This window comes from Trachurus trachurus, assembly GCF_905171665.1.
Source record: "Trachurus trachurus genome assembly, chromosome: 20".
NCBI lineage: Eukaryota > Metazoa > Chordata > Actinopteri > Carangiformes > Carangidae > Trachurus > Trachurus trachurus.
The window spans coordinates 12745222-12768822 of NC_139911.1; the positions used below are offsets into that span (position 1 = coordinate 12745222).

At 43.5% G+C, this 23601-nt stretch overlaps 2 protein-coding genes across 3 annotated transcripts; one reads left to right on the top strand and one right to left on the bottom strand.

The window, feature by feature from the left end:
* Positions 1-4: 4 nt before the first annotated feature.
* On the bottom strand, positions 5-11220 carry ccdc191 (coiled-coil domain containing 191; the record flags this gene model as incomplete). The annotated part of the gene is made up of 17 exons (XM_083995275.1): positions 5-146; positions 1749-1903; positions 2311-2463; positions 3482-3625; positions 3801-3902; positions 4019-4101; positions 4426-4517; positions 6228-6649; positions 7279-7531; positions 7725-7915; positions 8001-8145; positions 8758-8981; positions 9141-9319; positions 9758-9907; positions 10022-10157; positions 10522-10560; positions 11146-11220. The coding sequence occupies 17 exons, from the start codon at positions 11218-11220 to the stop codon at positions 5-7; spliced, it is 2685 nt and encodes an 894-aa protein (XP_083851401.1).
* A 543-nt stretch (positions 11221-11763) lies between these two features.
* On the top strand, positions 11764-22941 carry qtrt2 (queuine tRNA-ribosyltransferase accessory subunit 2). 2 transcript variants are annotated; one of them, XM_083995190.1, is made up of 8 exons: positions 11764-12344; positions 12531-12586; positions 14573-14649; positions 15099-15308; positions 16257-16456; positions 18306-18475; positions 21665-21782; positions 21918-22941. In XM_083995190.1, the coding sequence occupies exons 1-8, from the start codon at positions 12127-12129 to the stop codon at positions 22168-22170; spliced, it is 1302 nt and encodes a 433-aa protein (XP_083851316.1). In that variant the 5' UTR covers positions 11764-12126; the 3' UTR covers positions 22171-22941. The 2 variants fall into 2 exon arrangements, with proteins under 2 accessions (XP_083851316.1, XP_083851317.1); XM_083995191.1 differs by having other exon boundaries at positions 18306-18457.
* Positions 22942-23601: the final 660 nt, after the last annotated feature.

A 23601-nucleotide genomic window follows, 5' to 3' on the forward strand; every position in this document is an offset into this window, starting at 1 on the left:
GGCTTTACGGTGAATGAGAGCAGAAATCAGGCAGAACCGCAGTCACTCTCCGTCCCAGCTTCTCCCGACGCTCCTTCTTCTCCTTTTCCTGGCGCAGCAGACTTGGGAGCTGCCTCCAGGCCAGGAAACATCGCCGCAACACCCGTCTAAAGCGCAGGCAGATGGAGGGACAGACGGGAACAGAGCTAGTGAGCAATAAGAAACTGAATTATGCGGACCTCCGGGATGACAACACCTAATGAGTTTTCACATGATGGCAGCTGGGCAGCCGGTGGGAATTCACCTCCAGGCTGTGGTCATTTAGCCGCCCTCACCTTAGAAGCTGAAGTTCGTTAACATTAACATTGTGTGGCAATGACAGTCAAATCAAAGTTAAAGTGAGACCAGTGCTAGAGCATCATTAACTCTGGTCTCAATGGAAAACAGAAGACGAGATGATCGTTACGTTAAGCATAATGGAGGCAAATGTAATTGTGAATTTACAATTAATTAAAATTTTTCAAAAGGAAACGTTGGTACATGATTTCAATGCAAATTAAAAAGTTCTCAATGAGGAGTCACCACACTGAAAACTTTTTTTTTTTCTTAGTCAATTCACCTTCATTTTGCTCTAGACTGAAATAATTCAACTCATCTATAAGATGGATTACAGTGAGACTTAGTACTGACATTTGTGGCTTCTTGAGGGTGAATCCTGTTCCTGAGTTTGATGATCCTCTTTTATTTTTATCTACTGTGAGAAGTTTGTAATTTGGATAAAATTTGGTTGAAACCTTCAGGTCAATGGAGGAAAAATCCCAGAACCTTTGTTGTCCTCTTCATGTTTTATCTGGTGCCATCGTCAGATCAACATTTTCAGTTTTCCCAGGATTTTGCGAACAATTCATTTGCAGAACTAATGACATCAGCACCAGCCTTTGTTTTACTTTGCATAACTAGCAAACGTTAGCATTCAAGATGATGAACATTATAAATCTTATACTAAGCATTTTTACCATTGTTATTTTCAGGATGGCAGCATGCTGCAGTAAGCATTTAGCACAAAGCACCGCTGTGCATGAATACAGCCTCACACAGCAGTGTTGTTAAAATTAGTATTATAGTCACAAAATTAATTAATTGAGTAGTAGTAGATACCCTTGAAGAGAATTACTGCTGCGAATTCAGTACATTTTCTGTTTCTTGTGGTCAGGAACATTGAGTCCAGAACCACTCTGCTGCTATGCCAACTAATTTAGCCATATTGAGGTTCAACCTGAGCAGCAAAACTGACTCCATTAATCATAATATAAAGAGACATTTACAGCTACAGTTAACAGATGAAGTCACAGAGATGATGGTGTAAATTTCATGCACAGGCAGTTACACTAAAAAAGACAAGAAAATGTGCCAATGCACCAACAAAACCCTCATATTTCACACTGGGAAATGTCCAACTACTTGTTATGTAATGCATGCTCTGCTCTCGTATCTAACCTTAATCATAACCTGCAGTGCTTTTAAATCAGGCTCATATTAAAGTCATAAAGTTTTAAACCCTTATAGAGCCTCAGAAAATCTTCACATTAAAAATTAATGTTTACGTCTTAAAGGCCTTGAAGGCATTGTAGTTTCACTTTGTATTGGTTCAATTAAAGTTTTACAAGCTGTTAATTTTAATTTCACACCTTGTTAGTTGGTAAGGTTACTGGGAGAGCACTCTGCAGTGTCCAAACAGTGAACACATGGCAAATTCATGGGTAGCAGACCTGTTATTGTGCCCCTGAGCCAGCTCCTGACAGTCCCACTCCACCAGCCTCTCCCGGGTCACATGGTCCAGCAGCGCCAGCAGAAACCTCCTCAGAGTGTGTGCGCGGTAGAAACGCTCAGCCCGCTCCTCCTGAATCATTCGCCAGTCCTTTAGCTGAACGGGACGACACTCGCTTAGAGATAAGAATATTTTAAGAGCATGACACTCGCATGAAATAAAATGTAAATTAATTATCTGCCTTATTGAAAGTTGGAAAATGCTGCTAATTGTCATTCAGCAGACCTTTGAGGAGTAAAAACTGCAACATAATAACAATTACAAGATACTGAGCGAGCTGAAGTGATGAAAACGGCACTGGCTAAATGAAAAATGGTGAAAAAAATCGTATTCTTTAATCCAGATGAGCTTAAACTGGGTACCTGCAGATATAACTGAGAGTGCAATTGGAAGAGATTATGAAAAGGTGTTGCTGTAAATCACTGGCAGATGATGAGGAGACTTGAATTCTGATTGAACAACAGCGGTTGTGTGTATTTATGTATTTGTGTGTGTGTACGCACTCGTTTCCAGCAGCTTAAGCCTCTTCGGAGTAAAAAGTGCTGGTGCAGTTGGTCAGCAGAAGCTTCTTTCTCAGACAGGGACTCTCTTGCTGATTGCTGCCAGCCTAGTGTGCACCGCCTCAGGAGGAAGAGATTGTGATGACTCTGGGCCAGCTGGCGGGGATTGAAAAGAAAAAGCGCCGAAGCACACTGATAAATGCAACCACATTCAGTCACATGTGCCAGGTAGAAATAATAGAGTAGTGCGAAATGGTGAAGCATTTCAAGGAAGGTTTAAATCCTGCTTTCAAACATGGACAAGATTTTATGCCGTTTGCTGTGACGCTGAGCAAAGGTGACATTTCGAAGATGAAATGACAATACTGTTGTGGGACTGCAGCTGGGGAGATGAAGTGGGTATTTGTGCGTATTGTAGCTTTGCCTTTGGCTGCAGGGTTTAATTTTGCTGCAGAGTGAGTATGTTTCCCAATGAGCCAATAGTTGCCTCATTGCTCACAATTATCAGTCTATAAATGGGTTCCCTGTGGATAACCAGCATGGGGTTTATGGTACTTTGTTATAATAATAATAATAATAATAATGATGATAAACTTCTGAAATTCAAAGTACAGATGTGCCTCGCAACCAGTGTTAATGTACCAAGAAATAGATACTGATGGAATGATAGTTAAATAGATAAATAAGTACATGATTGTCAGAAAATGCAAACAAATAGAACAAATAGATCTAACAGATTCTGGTCATGTGTGCGCTTAATCACTTCAAATCGAGAACTGAATTATAATTAACACACTGAGGTCTGAGAACATATTCACACCACATAGCAGATGATAATGTTGTATTGTTAACACTCTTTTTTAATGTTCCAGTAAGTCTATGGGAAGCTTTTTATTATTCAAATTCATGGCATGTACCTGGACTGAGGGGGGGTTTATGCCACATTTACCTGTGGAAGTCATTTTTCCTTTGCTTATAGTAATTCTGTTCCAAGAGTGAGTGATAATGAAACGCCTTAAGCCGTCAGAGCACAGTTTTTGGTTTAAATACGATTTTTTAGTATTCTGTAAGTCGAGAGCTGCTCCTGGGTTCTTAATAAGCCGAGCTGGAGGACTTGAGTTTGGCAGTGAAATACTCTGCCCGACTGCTGCAGCGGCCATGACAGGTGATTTACCTGTATGTTGGCTTGTCTGAGCTGAATGAGGCGTTTCCATGGTGCCAGGCCTCTCCGCCGCAGCAAGGTGCTGTGGTAGTGCTGACGGGCCAGCGTCAGGAGCTGCTGCTGCCTTCTCTGTTGCCTCTGCTTCTCCTCTTCCCTCTGCAGACACAAAGAGGGGGGTGACATTGTTTTAATATTCTGCAAAGTGTCACAACAGCGCTGTCCTGCTGAGAAGTATGAATCAGAATACATAAAGCATCTTTCTGTTCAGACTGCTGTATGTTTTCTGACTCATACTTTTGTGAATGTCCATAAAATATGAAACACGTCTCACCTCTCTTTCCAGCCTTTTCTCCTCCCTCCTCTTTTCTGCTGCTTTGCGTTTGTCCTCCTCCTCGTCCCTCTTCCTCTGCTCCTCAGCAGCTTTCAACTCGGCCTGGAAAAGTTTGGTTCTTTCATTCATTTTTTTTCTTTAACACAATGTCAGACAATTACAACTTGGTACATTTTTACAAAGCAGTTGGGCGATCAGGATGTGACACAATCTCTCACCAGTTTTTCCTCTTCTTTCTTTCTCTTGAGCTCCTCGATTTCTTTTCTTCGCTCTGTGCGTTGACGTGCACGGACCTCCATAGCTTCACAGACAGAGAGAGAGAAGGGGGTGAGTTAAAAACAACATCTACAATAGTGTCACATTGGATATGTGCATGTTTATGTATGTTGTCCTTAATATTCTGAACACGTGGACGCCAGACGTCAAGGTAAACATGAGCGTCACATACAGGCTTTTATATCTGCGTGTGTCACTCGAGGTTATTCAATTATGTTGATAGAAAAGCCACAATTGGATGATTGATGTACCTGCTGTGTATGTTTGTATGAAATATATATCTATATGTGAGTGTGAGCATGTACTGTAAACTATTGATCTTATGGAGGGAATGAACTGACAGACTGACCTGTGATGATTGGATGGGGGCATGCCTGGTGTGTGACAGTTTTCCTCAGAGGTGCAGACCGACTGTCAGCTTCTCCGGTAACTCTGAGTGCCCTGCAACGGTAACAATCACGGGCCAGAAGCACAGAAACAAAGACCCGTCATCTCTCCTGTCTGCTCATTCAAATCTCATTGATCCACGCCCGGGAAATTGTATTCAGACAGGTATCTACTGAAGGCAAACTCAGCCGACACGCATTAGACTGTGTGAATCTGTAAATGAATTTCAATGAAGTGCAGAACTTTTTTTTTGTTGCTTCTCCTTGAATCTCCTTGAAGCCCTGGATGTACAAGATTCTTCTGTAATTGTTCTGTTACTTTGTATCCTCTCTTTTGTTACTTGTATTTAACAAGGAAAGCTGTTAATGGATAAGGGTATTTATTATCTATCAACAAAAAAATTCAACCCATGCTTAGACACTGAGGTGTCCACAGACAAAAACCTGCCGACTTATTCTGCCATTATTCTCAATTGCAGGGAGAGAAGTGAACTGTGTGATTGTTCATCATCCTGACAGAGCTTTAGAGCTAATGGCACATTCAGGGACTGTGGAGTTAGTGAGACTTTCCAACTTATAATGCACCATCGAGGGGTTTGCAATGAGAAATAGTTTCATACTGCACAGTGTGACTCCTACACACTGTGCTTATTCCATTGACTGTATTGTTTTGAACAGCAGTAAAGGAACAAAACACAATGTTCGATCGTGTGTAAACGCTGATGCACTCCCTTTTCACTGTTGGCTGTATCTCCAACTGTTTTGTGTGTGTGTGTGTGTGTGTGTGTGTGTGTGTGTGTGTGTGTGTGTGTGTGTGTGTGTGTGTGTGTGTGTGTGTGTGTGTGTGTGTGTGTGTGTGTGTGTGTGTGTGTGTGTGTGTGTGTGTGTGCTTAATCAATAATATAGTCCAACGTTTCAGTAACTCAGTGATCAGGGAGGTCATACAACAGAATGCAGCTTTATTTGCATTTGGCACTTTTGCTTGACTGCTCCACAATAATTTGCTTTTTCTGCCAAATCAGGCCCAAGCAGTAAGAGTGAAACTCTTCTGTAGTAAATTACATTGCATTCAAATAAACAATATATATGAGGATGCAGAATTTGTTTTTCAATTTAGGTTATCTTATTCTGTTGAATTTATCAGGTCCACAACAGCTACTAAGTTGACCTTGAGGTGATGGTGTTTTGTCATCTGCTGTCTGAAGTACTAATGAATGTTGCTGTAAATTACTTTCAACACTCTGGGCACTGCATACATGGATGCAAAGTGCGTTCATTTAAAGGGATAGTTCAACATTTTGGCAAATTGGCCCATTGCCATAATCCCTATAGTTTTAGTAGGTTCGTTACCTTTAATTGTTGATGCAAGCCAATTTTAGAACAGCGGAGCAGAGCCGCGAGCTGCTCAGAGCTACACTACGGAGGCTAATGCGATTTCTTGGTTTTCCCTCATCAAACTCATTAAATACACAATCCAACAACTCCAAAACACTCTGGTGGACAAGTTGTGACCTGCACATTCACCACGCTATGAGATAATAACCAAATGTCACGAGACGGAGTTGTTTTTGAGGCAAATGGAGAGATTGCTTGCTGAAAAACTGCCCCTGAAGGGAACGCACATCACCGGTTTTGCATGAATTTACCTTGAGACTATAGGGATTATGGTAATGGGCCAATTTGCCAAAATGTTGAACTATCCCTTTAAACCTGTGTGGCTTTGAACATGATTCGATCACACCCAGAGATGGACACCTTAGATTACCTCTGCTCTGTGCGGACAGACTCGCTCTTAGGTCTCGCGCCTCCTCCTGGTAATAGCTGTGAGGTGGGTACAGTTTCCTTCAGCTCCGGCTCCGAGCCGGTCGTATTCTGTTCCTCTTTCAGCCGTGCAATTTGCTCTTGCTGCTCCTTCAACAGCCTCCGTTGCTGCGTGATGATCTGCCGCTGGGCTGCGTGTCGGTGCTCAAACCTGCTGCCAGGTGACACCGTTCTTTTCAAAGAGGCGGAGCCGCTGCCCTCACCTCTCTCTCGCCGGGCGTCACGGAGCTCAGCAGCAGTCGGCGCCACGTGCCCTCGGGTCACCTGCCATGGCTGCGTGGGCTCGGTCACTGAACCCACGGGCGTCTCATCCTGATGTGCTGCAGAGGCGTCAGGGGTTAAAGTGCCTGACCTGTGGTGTTCCTCCTATAGTGAGTAAAACAGAACAGAGAGGAAGAGGTTTAATTATACTGTATATGGCAAAATCAGAAACTGCCTTTAGGCCCAGATTTACCAGGCGCTTAAGGGAATAACACAGATCCAGTAGCCGACTCATGTACCCACCTTCGGGCAATTGAATCTATTGTCCTGGTATATAAGCAGCAAGTTTGGCCCCTTTATTGACCCCTCTTCTATGAATTCCTGCAACTCTTGCTCCGTTTCTTGTTTCCCTCGAGCTCTGCTCCACTGTCCTCCACCACTTATTTATTTCTCTCTTTTTTCCATCTGTTCTACGCCTTCCTGTCCTCCATATTTACGCTGCTCCTTCTTCTTTTGTTTTACTCTTTTGCTCTCTGGAATTGTGAATATTTCAGCAGGAAAGTTTTTCTCCGCTAGCTGATGTACTGAAAAAGTTCTGGTCATCCCATGCGAGACATTTCTTTTTGTTCTCTTTGACCATTAAACTTGTTTATCACCTCAATAATTAGACCTTTAACATAACCTGATAATGGAACTGGTATTTCAGTCATGATCCCACTCAGCTGATACATTTTGAGTTACAGGTAAAAACTGTGATTTGTAATAATAAGAGGGATTGTGAGTGCAGTTCTGACCTTCTGTGTGATCTCTGCTGGGTTCGGTGCCTCGGGTGGAGCCAGTCGTAGCTGGAGAACGAGAGTTTCTGCAGCCTTGAGTTTGCCTGTTGTTGATGCAGCATTGATTAAAGCGGCCATCTTGCGGCGGGTTTCCTGCTGCTGGGCCAAAAGTTCTCGTTGTTCTCTCTCCATCCGACACCAGAGCTGCCATTCATTCAGGCATCGCCTTAGCAACCGCCTTCGGTCACTCTCCGCAGCCAGCCGGCATTGTCTGGAGCAGGTAAAAAATGATTGTTTGGTCAAGGCAACAGGATATAGAAGGGATTTTTTTTATCAGCGAGTGTCTTAAGGAGATAATATCGCAACTTACCATTAAAGTTTGAACGCAGGTTGTATTTACATTGTATGATTTCTCATTAAATGCACAATTTGTGTAAAGATGTTTTCTTTTATATGTTTCTTGCCTGTTTTCAGTTCGTAGATCCTCCTCTGTTCTCGCCACCTCTCGCTGCTTTTGTTCTGCCCACACCACGTTTCGCCACGCTCGCCATGCTCTCAGTTGCCTCTTCCAGTCACAGAGGGCCATGGCTTTGCCCATACGCAGCCTACGGTCCAACACGACCGAATACCATCCAGAGAAATGCCTCTGCAAACACTAAAGGATGCACAAACATGGAGGCAGTAGAAGTTACTGTGACCATTGTTTTATTTCCTCTCACACACATTGTACAAATACCAACCTTTAGGCTTCTCATGTGAACCATAGTCTGGATTTTCTGTTCTTTTAGGAGTCGCTGTGTTTCCTGCTGCTGCTGTTTTGTAGAACTGGTTGGAGCTGACTGGAGGCTCCTGGCTGCCCTCTGCCCTTCCACTCTTTCCCTCTCCCTGTGGAATAAACAAAGAGCCGCTGTTTAACCTACCAGCGCCCCAAGACAAATTGCAGCTATTCCCAAAGGTGAACTGTATATAACAACTCACTAACTGACTGCAAAACAAATAATAAAAAACACCCAAAACATCACTCTGAATACAGATTCACAAAGTTTTTCTACTACTGGAAACTACAAACGTTCCTACAATCCAAGAAACCAGGTATCCAAACACACCAGATGAAAACGGTGAACATTACACCTGCCAAACATCAACATATTGACATTATCATCATAATCATGTCAGGATGCTGTCATGGCTGCAGATTTGTATTCCCAATTTGAGAATATTTTTGCTTTAAAGGGCTAAAGAGCTCATATTTCTTTGTGTTGTGATACAGGGTCAGTGTGTACACACTCTGAGAGATGGTTACACAACCGTCTTACCACAGGCTTATGTATGCTCCACAGGGACACTTCCACACACTTGTTTGGGTCAGGGAGGTGGCTAATCACAGGCTTCCTTGTCAACAAGTTGCCATTAATCCATTCTTCCCATAATATGAAGGTGGAGCAGGGTTGTTGTAACCACTAGAGTGGAGGTCATTGGTCACTGTGGGGTCCATACCTCTGTCTAATCAGCTGTTCCAGGCCTCTTCTCTCCTCCATCTGGCGTCGCAGTCGCACCATCTCCTGCTGCACCATCTCCTCCTGTCTACGTGCCGTCTGTTTCTTCCTCGTCTCCTCCTCTCGCTCCCTCCTCTTCGCCTCCTCCCAGGCGCCACGCTGAGCCTCCCTCTCTCTCTGCTGCCTCCGCCTCTCGGCCTCACGCTGGGCCCTGTTCTCTCGCACCTTCGGTGGCAATCAGCGGATCAATTAGTGTAATTGAGAGCACGCAACTTTGGTGCTCATCGTTCCAGCTGATTGGCTCAACACTATTCACAGTGACAGTTTTCCAATCAACAGCATTAACATCTCTTATGGAACTTGAGACTCAATTTAGTCACATACCTGCTGGTGTCGTGCCTCCATGGTGATGACTGGGTCTCTAAACTTTTTCCTCATTTGTCCTACATCCAGCGCCAGCTCCTCCATCATCCCCGAGTCCAACACCTCCTGCTCCATTAGGTCTTGCAGGAAGCTGTTGACAGCACTGTGCTCTTCCTCCTCAGCCAGGTGGTTGTAGAGATCTTAGTATGAATGTACAAGTGAGTGTGAAAAATGTTTTCAGCAAGTTTTTACAAGACTTTTTGAGTGGTTTTATATGTATGTATCCTTTAACCGTTAAATCATCTGTATTCAAAATATACTGCTGACTCCTGTTAGATTGATTTCCTTCTTTCTAGACAGTCGCTGGTTTCAGTTCATTTTACTATGGAGTGGAAATCAATGGCAAAACGACACACTTTTCAATTAGGTTATCTAGCTACAGTAAGCATGATTTAATAAGTAATAATTAATCAAAAACCATTCTCAACTCTCATCTACCTTTATCTTCTTTAATTCCGATATACATTATGGGTAATGATATCAAACATCTTCATTCCCATTATGGCAAAAAAAAAAAAAAGCTGAATTTTAAGCCGTTACACTGAGCATCACATTAGCTGGTAACACCGCTCCCTTACCGTTAAAGTTGTCGTAGTTCGGAGCAGTGGGCTGAGAAGTAGCCACAGCAGCAGGACTTCTCTTAGTGGAGCACATTAGGTCGTCATCATCATCATCCTCCAGCTCCAACTGCAACTTGTTGCTCAGCCAGTCACCAAGAAGAGCCTCAGCTGCAAAAGGCAGCAACACAAATGTCACTGTTCAACCTGCTGCTGCACAGGCTTAACTCTATATACTTCTCTAGAGTATATATATATATATTATTTTACTGGCTGTCAACCTACCTTCACTGTATGCGTCATCGTGATCTCTTAACTGGTCAGTGCTTTGCAATGGCACAACTTGGCTCTGTGTTCCTGAACGAGGTTTCTTTTTGAAGAAGACTTGAGATACAGCAAACTCAGAAGCCATCTCTACTCGCTGAGGAGGGAGAGATGGATAAAAAATGAATCATGTACAATTTTACATGAGGCATCTTAAAGAAATACACATGTTGGCATCCTTAAACCTCATTAAAACAACATTCTCATTTATTGGAAACAGGACAAAACAATCGGTAGAGAGGCTTAGAGGTACTGAAATGTATTATCCAAAATATGTTACATCAGAGACCAAAATCCATTTGTCCGTTCTATCATATATGGGAATTGAATAATGGACAGCAATTACATTTGTCAGTTTGAAATTATTTGAGAGTAAATGATGTTTTCTTGTTACAAATGTTAGTGTACCAGCACTTTCAGCCATCTCTGTAAATACACAGAGCTGCTCAAGTTCTTCTCACCTTTCTCCATTGATCAATATCACCATTCTTCACATGCATCTGTTATTGGAAAAAAAAAAAATTAAGTTACAAAACTGTGAGGCCCAGTGCGTACAAGTGAGACTGTGGGGGTGGTTGAAATGCTGGCCTCATGGTCACCTTTGCCTGCTTGAAAATGCCAAGACAAGCTCCCAGAGACCTGACTGCAGGCATAGTGTGCAAATTGAGGGCTGAGCCAATGCCTGATGTCTGCGGATTATTTCCCAGGTAAGCTTAGCTATTGCCTTAAATCAGCAGATTACTTCAAAAATAATTTCCCAAACACCCCAAAAGTCAGTGCTCTATGAATAGTGATTCAGCTATCTCTGTCTAAGGCTGTAAGACATGTGATTATGTGGTCCGGCCTCCTGTATGACATTTCAGACTATCTCCAGGGGTCCACACATCAACAGTGATGTGTGCCTTCGTCATTGATAAATCCAATAGGGCACTTTTCATCAATCAACATTTTGACAATCCTGGGGAAATGGCCTGAGAAGCGAAACCTACTTTGTGTTTTCCCTTTAGATGAGAGAAAGTGTTTAGATGTATTATAAAGAGCAGGCAGTCACAGTAGTTTAACATAAATACAAAGACTAAACTCACCTTGTCTGCAGATGTTTTACTCTTGCTGAGGCTCCTCCACCTAAACAGGTGAGGATTATGACCTGGGGATGTCATTTCCCGTTAAGTTACATACAACTACGATATTACAATCTACTTCTAACAGTCGTTACAGTGTCTATTACTAACTGCATATACCAATCATTAAGGTACACTATTTATAACACAAAATGTCTCAGAAGTCACCACAAAAAGCCGAGACCAAAACACGAAAAAAGGTACACAACTGCCAACGCATGGACCGCATGGGCTACTGGGTAATGTAGTGAAGTAACCATCTTTCTTGGGGAATTGTCTTAGCAACGCGGTATTTCAGGACTACATGTCCCGCGAACGTTCTTTGTTGCCCGTGCGTCTCCTCGGTAACCATAACAACTGTGTTCGCCTCTGTTATATCAAAAGACAAAAAAACTGCGCTATGTGCTATGAAATAAATGCTAAAGTAAAGTTCCCAACAAAACGCGTTTAAAGTATTGTATATACGTCGTATTAAACTTTACGCGTTGTGATAAAAAAAAAAAAAGACACTTGACGCTGCTTTGTAGTTTTCTGTGCCGCCGCCGCAGCCGGTGAGGACGTCATAATGCCGCGACTTGTAGTTCCTGTCAGGCTGTGAGTTTAGATAGCAACAACGAGAGATGCACTCACATTAAACGAGACGTTTACGCAAACGTATAGGTTAAAACCAGCACCTTTGTGACTACGTGGGTTTTAAATCGCGCCATTGAATAGTAGCAAACATCTCAACTCGTTGGACGGTTGCATAAAGTGAAAACACGTGAGTGAAAAGCTAGTTAGCCACGTCGCTGATTCACGTGCTCCTCTATTACAGTGTCTAGCTTGGGGTCTGGGTCTGGGATCAGTGTCATTCAGGCGGTATTACAAAATATAAACATCACACAAAACGTTAGACATTGTAGTGTAAGACATCTTTAGTGGCTCGTTTCGGCTGCAGCTTCCCGGATGGCTGGCAGCAGGATCCAGCTGGAGCTGTCCCGGGTGGTCCAGGGGAAGAGTCGGCTGGGCGTCCTGAGGGGACTGGGCAGGACGGGACAGCACTCACTGGAGGTCCCGGGATGTCTGCTGTACACACACTTTGGGACAGTCCCCCACCTCACTCAGGACACGCTGCACACCCTCAGAAACCTCCCCTCTGTCACCCAAGTCACCCTGTCCAATGTGTAAGTTAAACCCTCAACACAGACTCACACACACACACACACACACACACACACACACACACACACACACACACACACACACACACACACACACACACACACACACACACACACACACACACACACACACACACTGAATTTTGAAATGTGACCTGCATCTCCATAATATTTTTTGTGTTACTCCAGAACAGAGCACCGGGAGGTGTTGGAGGAGTTTAAGGATGGATTCAAGAAGTTTGCAGGTATTTATTGTGTTTTACATTTTATCCTCTTTCCCTCCTCACAGAGTAATCAGGAACGGACACAGACAGAGATTATGATCATTATTCCCAATGCTATTTCAGTGTACTCAGATGTATTTAGTGTTGCTTAAAGAGGAACACTTTTTTAATGTAACTAATCACAATGCTTGTATTGATAATGCAATATAGCCTCTTAATAAAGGTGTCAAATTAAGTCTGCATATTGAAAACTTAACACTTTCTTTCTTTTGTAACAAACTACAGAACCATGAAAAAAAATGCAACCCATTATCAAACCTAGCAGCTGCTCAAAGCTGGGGTGGTATTTTAACAGTGTGTTATTCAGCACCTGGAAGATCGGAGAGCAGATTGCTCCCCTGCTTTCTGCCCTTGTTTACTATGTAGTGTGTGTCGCTGCTGTCAGATTAAAGTATAAATGCCCAATAATATTGTCAGAGAGGCTGAACAAAATGGAAGCAAGAGTCCCGAATAGTGTTTGATTGAACATCTCTAAGAAGAATATGGGCTACATGCTCGTGACTTGCATTAATGGGCCTGTGTGAGAATGCAGGTGTTGACATCTGGGATGCATTTAACCAGGTGAACTGTGGGAGTGCCCTCTCACTTTCTACATAATGGGAACTTCCTTCCATCCATCCATCGTCTATACTGCTTATCTGTCAGGTCGCTAGGCTATCACAGAGGAAGGAAAACATACTTAATCACCAGTCCACCTGTTTCACATATCTTTGGACCGTGGGAGGAAGCGGCTATAGAGGGAAATTGAGGAGATCTTTTATTGTTATTGGAAGTTCCTCCTTAATCTCAGAAAGGAGTCGACACGTTTTATTGTCTTTAAAAGATAAAGCTTAGTATTGTATTGTATTGGGAGCTGTATTAGCAGATTTATCAAGTTGTGATGTTGGAGTGAAAAAGTGTTATTAAGAAATCCCTCACAGTGTTTTTTTGTGAATACACCCACACATTTCACACATTGTTCCTCTTCTCTTCAATGGACCAGTCAATATGTTTCTGCTGAAAACTACAGCAGCTGAAATGTGCTGTCTTCAGACTCCATCCATCCTTTGACTGAGCTACCTTTTATAACCATCTAATACATGTTTATATTTCACACTGCCAGACCATCAACCCAATTGTGTTTGGTACAGCTCTTTTCCAAGTGGAGATGTTTGAGAGGAGGAAAGTGCTGAGTTCAAATCCGCCTTGTTCCTGTTCTGCTGTGGTTGTCATTTAACTCCCTGCATATGTCATTTTTTAAATAACAACCACATCACAGAAACGTCTGCTAGGCTCAAAATCCCGTGTTGATGTGACTCATGATTGATGTAAATGTCGTGTGTGCACGATGCGTACATTCACTCTGAGGAGCTCCGAGTCTAAATGAGAAAAACCAGAGTACATTGCAGTTCCTCTAAATATATATAGTATGTGGAGTTCAATATTAAAAAGCTGATTAACTACATGAGCCTGACTAAAACGTGTTGCTGTTCTGGGTAATATTTATATAAAAGCCCCAGAAGAGCGGCCTCATTCGGCTACGTTGTACAACAGGAGATGTGGTGCTGAGCTTTACCCGGCCTCCGGCAACCACAGTTGAAATTAGAAATGTAATCACTATAGCGTCGTGTGGTAACTTTCAGGGGGATTACTACAGTGTTGTCTCTAAAGTGCCAGAAGGAGACAGCAGTGATTGGATAATTAGAAATAATAACCGCATTTGCCGCCATTAGGCCTTTTGTTTTCTTTCATTTTGATCTTCTGCTGCAGCTGTGTTTGCTGATAAGGCCGCACCTCACCGCTTCTCACCAGACGCCCAGTTGTTACATAAACATAAACATGTCGTAATAATGACACATCTGGATCTGGCTGCGTTGGCCTACGTTGCTTTGTGTTTGGCCTTTGATGACCAGAAGTCTCTTTGTCAGCTTCTCTTCTGTGTTGATTTGGGGTTTTTGTTCTTTGCAGGTCTTCACGAGACTGTGTTGTACTGTTCGCTTCATGACCCTGCAGCCCCCTGCCCGACAGGTTACACCACTAACAAGGTGAGAATAAGCTTTAGACTGAAAAAAATCTGTATTTTAGGTTTGCACCCTTTGATTTAATCCAGTTTTATAGCTTTATGGTAAATAGGACTGGACCCAATTAACCTGGACACACAGTGAAGCAGATAAATTAATAGAGCTTTAACTAACGCTCTTTGTTAAGGTCACTCTTTCACATTCTATAGGGAGTTCATTTTCAACATTTTTCCTAGACTTACAACATGTACAGAACCACTTCTCTCTAAGAAGTAGCTGCATAATAGCATATAAGTTCCCTAAAGAGGGATGATGTTTGGGGGAGTTGTGGTCGTCTCACTTTAGTCTGGAGTTGCACCCACAGCGCCGCACTTCAAAAACCACAGTCCGTGTATGAATGAAGCCTCACCAAAGCTCTTGTTTTCACTCGGCCGTGCTTTCAAGTGAAAATGACTCCCCTTTGTTGTGATTAGACGGTGTCGGTGTGGGGCAGCGGTGGGAGGATGGAGCTGACCGTGGCCAAGTTCATGGCTCTCCAGAAGATCGTGCGGCCAGACTGGTATCAGAGCATGGCGGACGGAGAGACGTGGCAAAGCAACACTTCTCGCAAAAGGGTTCGGAAGTCCGTGGATCGAACTCTGGCCCACTTGGACGAGTGTCTGCTGGTGCATCAAAACTCACAGGTAGCCGCACACACACCGTCCTGCTCTCACATCGGAGAGCTCTGAAATCTTTAGTTTTGTGCATCGGTCTGCACGGCCTGAGTTCACGAGACGAGGATTGATGTTTGGTAATTCTGTTGTCACGGAGGCAGCTGTGCAGCTGTGCTACGGCTGGAGACACAGCGAGATCAGGAGGAATACATAATCAGTGGGTACATGCAGCATAAGTGGGAGTGTAAGGGCTCAGCATCAAGCATGACAAATTAAATCTTTCTTTTAAATCCAGTGTAGCAGCACTACTTCATTTCATGATCGAGAGAGCAGAGTGAAAAAGGATTCATTTGAGGAGATGGAGAAATGTCATGACTGTTACATGAAGACACCTTTACTGAGTTACACTGAAGAGGAGAAAACTAGTCCCTATATGATGCTTCTTTTCATTCGTTGTGTAGATGAGTCTGTTAGTCCTACAGTTCTGTGTCCTTTGAGTATTTGGACCTACAGTTGCTCTATATTCTTGCATAAAGCAGCATTTGGGTGCTTTTTTAATGGCTTGCTATAAACCATATTTCCCCCTTGGACAATTAATATAAAATGTAGAATAATGTTGAGCAAGGAGCCGAACACAGCTGACTGTGTGCTGCAGGAAAGTCCTGTCATCAACATTGTACTGAGTGAGCTGCTTGATTGCTCCCTCGGTCGCTCCCCGGCTCCCAGTGTGTCCCTCCACTTGGTGATGTGCACTCAACTTCAAGGCGAGTCATCAAAACCCAGATCTCTGGCCAGAACAAGACCCTTTTTACTTTTCTGCACTTGAGAGCAATTTCACCTTGATCCTGAGAGCCTCGTCACAAACTGTGTGAGGTCCGTTGAAGGGGAAGTTTTTTTTTTCCTCTTTCTCCTTCTGTGTTTCGCTGGATCTCTTTCTGTCAGCTGCCTTGTTGTCACCCACCTGTCTGTCATCGCCAGGAGTTGGAGGGGGTGCAGGTGTTTGGCGTCGTGGAGGGAGGCGACATCCTGGAGGAGAGGGTGCGCTCGGCGAGGGAGACGGCCAAGAGGCCGGTGGCTGGGTTCTGCCTGGACGGGCTTCAGTCGGGCGCCATGGAGCAGACCCTGAGGAGCCAGCTCATCGCGGCCGTGACCAAGGAGCTGCCTGAGGACAAACCCAGGTCAGCACAGTGAGAAATGTGTATATTGATTACTGTTGTAAGAGCGTTACTTGCCCTCTTATCACACAGTCATCCTCTGTGTTTAATTGAAAAGTCGTCACCAAACACAATTAATCAAGTTGAACCAAACAGCAAAGAAGAGTCCTGTGTTTTTCTCTGTATCGACACAGGGCCAAAAAGCAACTCAGTTTAATTCATACACACTGTAATAAACACTGATTGATTCATTTTTCTGAAACATCATAAAACAGTGGAAAAAATAGTTCATCATAGTTCAAAGTGACAGTGAATGTCATGTTTGTACCCAGTTCGAATACAGCAAATCGTCATGTTGGAGAAATGAATTATAATTATAAATTCATGTGAAGCTCTAACAAGGAAGTTCTTAATACTTTTTCTTTAAACCCCAAATCATGAATCAGTTCTCGATGCGTAGATCAATACAGTATGTTTTTTTTAGTATTTATTTGCTTCGTCTTTATTGGATTTACAGACCAGTGCAGAGGTGCAGCAACATCGTGGTTGTTTTTGTGCAAAACAGTGTGATTCAGGGACTGAGTGGGTCCAGTTGGTGGGTCCTCCTCAATCAATTAATTATCCTGCTTGATTGATTACAAGTGAAAACCCATCAGCTCTGCTGCGCTCCCCTGGCCCCTCCGCAGTCTGTCAGCAGTCATTACCTCAGCTCGACCTTAAAGGATCAAATCTCTGTCACTTTCACTGCCATCCCTGTTTAGTTTACATTTCTCCATTAGTTTTGAGTTTATTCACATTTTGTTTTTTTGAAATCACAAAAAATTGACCGTCAAACTTCAATTGAAGCTAACAAATATCCTGGCTAACAAACACCTCAGACTAAAAACAGAACTGACTGGAGAGCATCATGTTTATGATTATCATGAATTTGACCTTGTGTCTGTGTTGGATAACTGACAGTAAAAGGAGCATCATCACATGACCTTGTTTTAAGATTAAACTTTGAGCACACATTTTTAATCATCTGACAAAATAACATTAACAAATATTTTTTTCTTTCTTCACAAATATTGACAGTTATCTGGCAAAGCGAAGCGAATTAATCTAATTTGTGTAGAAATAAAGGACTTAATATGATGAAGATACTCACACATTTAAAATAGTCTTGCTTTTTTTATTGTATAGAGATGTTCGGCACATTATAGTAGTAAGTAATAATTTAAATAACCTCTTTTTGAAGACAAACGGCAGCAATAGACTGAAAACACTTGTAAAATACAACCCTCTGAAACGGCACAAAGACAAACTCACCCACAGAGTTGTCGGTTCCTCCAAATAAATCATCCTCTCCGAGTCTCCTCCCTCCCCGGAGACTGTTCCACATGAACGCTCCTCCGGCCCCGGAGGAGATGGAGGCGCTCGGCTCGTGGCTCCGAGTCTGAGAGAGAGAGGACTTGTGAGGAGCGGTCATCTGTATCCAGCAGCTTGCTGTGAGCTCCTCCAAGTCTGCTTGTGAAGAAGCTCCTCTCAGATGCCATGGGACACCGTCTCTGGTGGTTGTTCTGGCTGTTAGGAGTTGCCGCTTCCCACTGGAAAGTGGAGTGTAGTCATTATCGGATGCCAAATTGGGCTTGACCTTGACGCCTGCAGACACGGAGTCAGAGCGAAGCAGTTATTTGAAACCCCAGCAAGAGAGAAAGCACAAAAACACAAGAGTGCACATGTTGGTGGAGAGGCTACTGGTGTTTGTGCATTCCTCTTGTCTTGCAGTGTGTTATTGTTGTGACTCTGTCTTCCATTATCTTTTATGGTTTATTTATCTTTCAACACAAAGTGCAGCTTTCTGATGTTTTTGTGTGTGTGTTTGTCTCAGGCTGCTGCAGGGTGTGGGTCGACCCGACGAGGTGCTGGCCTGCGTGGAGGCCGGCGTCGACCTGTTTGAGAGTTTCTTCCCGTTCCAGGTGACGGAGCGAGGCTGCGCCCTTTGTTTTGACTTCGACATCTCGCCGGACCCGGAGCGCGCAGGTAGAGCGCCCCCTGCAGGTGTGGTGAACAGCTGTGCTGAAGAGTTGTCGTGTTGCCAACTTTCATTCCTCACTGTCTTAAACCTCTCTCACTCCAGCTTTATCTATCGTGTATGTGCTCATATCTGAAGCGTATAAGCAGATGTAGCTCTGCCTTCGTAACTTGCAGCTGCTCTAAGTTGCATCAGCCCACTCTCCCCATTGTGAATGAATATATAATTCATACTCTGCAGTGCCCAGATATTTTATTTGAACAGCTTTTTTTTGTTCTGGCCTGGCATTATCCTATATTAATGGAATTGTGTTTTCAGTCATTGAAATAAAAGCACACACATGAGTTCAACTTCCAATTTTAAAGGGGACAAAGAACGGAAAGGGCAAAATGGGACATTTTGAAATTTGGCTTCACCTTCCACAATTTTCTTCTCGTCAAACCGAACGACCTTTCAGGTGAAACAAACCTTGCCAAAAGCCACAAAATGACTTTTTGAAACGCGAGGGTGACGAAGTAAATTACCCCAACGAGATGGAAAAACAATGGCATTTCTCGTTAGGAGCCGACGATGTGCGCCTTGAGCTAACTGACATGTCACTGTATAATTTGGGAGTTTGGGTAGGGGGTCTCGCTCGCTCATAAGAGAATAATGAAGCCACAAATGTGATGATCATTGGAAATACGATTCCTCTTTATCAGGATCGTTTGCTTTGCGTGGTTTTTTGCGGATCTTTGCCGCTGAAAGATAAATGAGAAAAGATCTCTCAGTGTAAATATGTTGAAATATAATGAGCACACAAGTATGAACATTACAAGGCTACAAACAGGCACAGACTGGGTGTTTCTGATGTTAGAGAGTTGTGATGAAAGCATTGACTATACAGAAGATGCTCAATAATGAATATAGCTGTGCTTATATCTATAGGCCGAGTCTGTGATGTTGAAAAAATGTACAAATGTGAAGGGCGTTAGTCCCATAGACGTCAGTTTTCTCTCATTACAGCATCATTAATCAGGCTTAAATGATTCAGTGTGAAGACCAGAGTGCCTTCAGAAAATGAAACCACCCTCGCCTTTTGTTGCTCTCCAAATTGAAAGTAGATGAAGCCTGACTGCTGCGTGAGTCAGTTCCCATATAATTAATAGGAAAGACATTTGTGTCTGTGTGTGCATGTGGTGGTCATGTCACCCGGCAGACACGGGTTTTATTATTTATTTAGCATTAGAATCAGGCATGGATCTGACGGCCAGTGAAATTATGTGTGTTTGTTTGTGTGTAGCGGCTTGTGTGTGTTATTATTATTATTAAGCCCCAGGTCAGTTGAAATAATTGGGTGGAGAGAAAATCAGCTGGTGAAATGAAATCAATGCCGTGTCTCATATCGGCGCCTGTAAGGTAACAATTAAGTCCGGGCCCGTCGCTGGGATTGTTGTCCCAAGTGGAAAACCAAAGAAGTGTTTTGACAAGATGTGTTGGAAACGCACCGACTTGCGCCTGATGTGTGGACTTTTTGTGCTTCATTAAAAAGTTGTGTTAAACCGGTCTGACAGACGGAGCGAAGTTTAGGAATCGTGTGGCATCAAGTGTCAGGCGCCGCTAATCGATTCTGCACAGGGAGCATAATGGAGTTCAGTGGAGGTGAGACTGTGCGGTGACGGTGTCAAACCTGGAGAGAAATTCTTATTCCCTTCTCGGCCAATTACAAGACCTCGTGGGAGAGAGAGAGAGAGAGGTGTGGATGGGGGAGTCGACACCCCCACTTTCTAGTTAAGGTCCCTTTTGACTCGCCGGTCCATATGCTAATGCCCTTCTTCCTTCCCACCCTCTCCATGTTTTCCTCCGCCACCGTCTTGATCTCCATTAAAAAAAATAAACATCCTCTTTTCAACATTCAGTCATTTCCCTCTTCCTTTGACTTCACTGCATCCACCAACTCTGTCCTACGGAGCTGACCTTTGTTTTATCGTGATGAATTGTTGTGTCATAGAAATGCAGAAACTATAGAAGGAAAAACTGATGTATATTTGCAAGACCTAGAAGAACCAAAACACAGTGATTGCACTCTAGATAGCCTCCACTAAAGCTCTTTTTTTCTTTGCTTTTTAGTGTAGTTGAAAAGAAAAAAGTTTTGATCTTCTCTGCTTTTTAATTGAATGTGTTTTACTGCATTGATAAAGCAGGAGCAAAGTTTAATCAGAGAGAGAGCAAACAAGATATTCAGCCTAGCTCAGCAGAAAAGCAGCAACCACAACTACAGTCTCTGACCTAAAAGAAATTTAAATGATGGTGGTTAAGATATCTTTACATTGTGTATTTTATGTGTGAAATTATCTCTTGTACAGTATAGTGCAAGAAAGTTTAGGATGAAGCAAGAACACGTTTTGGTTGTGAAGACGACACAAGTTTGAGATGAGTTTGTCTCTTGAGGTTCACACTTGTTTCATCCTTTTGTAAAATATCCTTCGAACTCTTTCTTCTCAACTTCAGTGTCTGTGTTTACTGCCCTGTGCCTTTGTAAAGCAGAATTGCTCTTGAGCCCAAGTTACTTCTTCCCCCTTTACATCTTATTAGCTTTGGTCAAGGCTCATTTTGTCTCTTTTATTCTCGTGCTTATCACCCCGTCCTCAAGCCCCAAACCGACTCTCCTCCGTGATAATTTCCCTTTTCTGCTTTGTTTATACACTTTGTTGCTCCCTGCTTCACCCGTCTCTGTTTCCACCAAAACCATTTCGCTCTATTGTTGCCTTTTAATCTCTGTTTGATCTTTTGCATCCACACACAGTCAACTTTCTTCCTCTTTTCCCTCCTCCTCTCTCTGTTTCATCTTCCACGCATCCCCCTTATGTCTGTAACTGGCCAGACAGCTTGGTGTGTCCTCCTGTGAACAACAGCCCTGTGATAAAAGACCACTCTGCTCGCTTATCTCCATTTCATTAGATTATGTGAAGTCAACTTGCAGCGAGCAGCACCCATCTGTGTAAAAACAGGCGCTGGCAGTCAGAACATAGACGGTGTGTAATTATATCATGGGAGAATATGGGACACAGCAGCTTTTAATAGAGGTCATGCTATAGTTCGTCTTGCCGTTTTATTTTTGACAGGGCGTCACAGTGGTGTGTATTGGGACTTATTTTCTGCTAAATGATGAGATTACGGCGCAGAGGGTGTGTGTGGCGTGCTGGGATTAATGAGATGTATTTATGTTGTTGCAGTGCTGGAGCTGAACGAGGATGAGAGGTGCACAGCGGGCGAGCGGCAACCGAACGGAGATGCTGCTCTTGAAGATCAAACCCAGATGACTTCCTTTGAAATCAGTCTGAAAGACAAGAGGTTGGTGCAGGTTTTTTAAGACCACAAAGGTTGTTTTTTTTTATGAAGCGCAGACTCTTTTGCTTTCATGCACCTGTTAAACATTTGATATGCATTTACGGCGTCTGTTTTGTGTCTTTGAACTTTGAAATCCAGGTACCAGGACGACTTCAGGCCGCTGGTGGAGGGGTGTGGCTGCTACTGCTGCGTGAACCACCAGAGGGCGTACCTGCACCACCTGCTGGTGACCAATGAGCTGCTGGCGGGAGTCCTGCTGATGATCCACAACACGGCCCACTACATCGGCTTCTTCGGCACCGTGAGAGAAGCCATGGCCAACGACAAACTGGATCTCCTCAAGAGACGGGTGCTCGGGGAGAGAGGTGGGCCGACGGAGAGAAAGGAGTAAGATGGACAAAAAGACAGAAAGATAGGGAGAGGAGAGGGATCAATCGTTGCTCCCACTCTGAAGGATTACTGGACTGACTTGCCAGGGGCAGTCAGAGCTTCCCTCAGTCCAGTCGGAGGATGAACTGTGATCCTGCAGAGACCTTGACACTGGGTCACTCCATACATTTCTAAAGCCATGTCTCTCAAGCTGAAAAAAAAAGGGGCGGGGGATTAAAAGTGAAAAGAGCAGATAAGATGGTGTTGAGATGTTGATGTTTGTGCTCTGCTCTCGCATCGGGAGAAGCGCTGCTGTTAAGATCGTGTATTGATCGGAGCTGATAGGCGCAGGTGGCTGAGTGAGGAGGGGAAGGGGCTGGATAAGAAGTCAAGAGGAATTTGCATGTAGAAAAGAAATGTGACGATGGATGGATGGATGGATGGTGGTGGACTATCGACTATGACCGACTCTCCGCGCTGCTCCTGCTGTGGCCTGATTGCAGGTCAGGAGATGACTAATGTCCTCTGGACGCATTGACACAGCAGCGAAGGCCAGGGGGCGAGCCAGCCAGGGTGACCAGGGACAAAAAAAAAAGACTAAAATAGATCACGCCTCTCTGCTTTTATACATTAAAACATCATGTGTGTAATGAGATTTCCTTCAGGTGTTGTTTTACTTTTTTATTTCATACTTTATTGATCTGTTTCCATCAAGCTTTTGTCATTCTCCATGAATATTTTTTATGTTTCACTTGTGCCTAATAGCTTCTCACATACATGCAGATTTACTCCATGTGGTTTTTCAACTTGATCGACGCCCCCAGCGTGTGTACGATGACACTGTGCATCGCATTAAACTGGTCCATATGCAGCTTGGGCGGTTGGTTGTCTCTGGTGGTTTTTCAGCGAGGTTAACTGAAGGTTTGAGCTGACAGCTTCACAGTTCCCGCTGCTGGGAGAGGATAAAGATCAGATAAAGATACAGGTCCCCTCTGCCTCCCATACAGCGATGGAGGAAGGCTTTTTGAAGGTGAGGGGATATAATTGACTGCCAGACCGTGCAGATGACTGTGGGGGACAGGGGACGGACTGTGAGGGAGAAGAGACTGTGACAGATTTATGGAGCAGCAATGAGCATTGTGGGATACCTTAACCGCATCAAGGACTGTAAGGAAGTGGGATGGAGGATTTGCCGTCATCAATAGGTGGGAATGGTGCATAAAATGAGTCCCAGAAAGATGAAAAGTTGGAACTTTATTAACGCCTGTGGGGAAAAAGGGCGGTGACCCTTAGACTATATATGTATTTTAAGGTTTAATGCGTCAGCAGGAGACAAATCTAGAGTGGAAAAGATTGTAAAGTAAATCCAACAGATTTTCTGGTAAAATCAGAAAAAAAGGTATGTTATTACTCTCCTTTCCCTGGATGACTGCAATTTATATTTTATTCAGAA

Excerpts from the sequence above, each read along its gene's own strand:
- qtrt2 (XM_083995190.1), top strand. The coding sequence starts at position 12,127 with ATGGCTGGCAGCAGGATCCAGCTGGAGCTGTCCCGGGTGGTCCAGGGG. Across the intron at positions 16,457-18,305 it reads CTGCCTGAGGACAAACCCAG|GCTGCTGCAGGGTGTGGGTC; the intron begins GTCAGCACAGTG and ends TGTTTGTCTCAG. Across the intron at positions 18,476-21,664 it reads AGGTAGAGCGCCCCCTGCAG|TGCTGGAGCTGAACGAGGAT; the intron begins GTGTGGTGAACA and ends ATGTTGTTGCAG.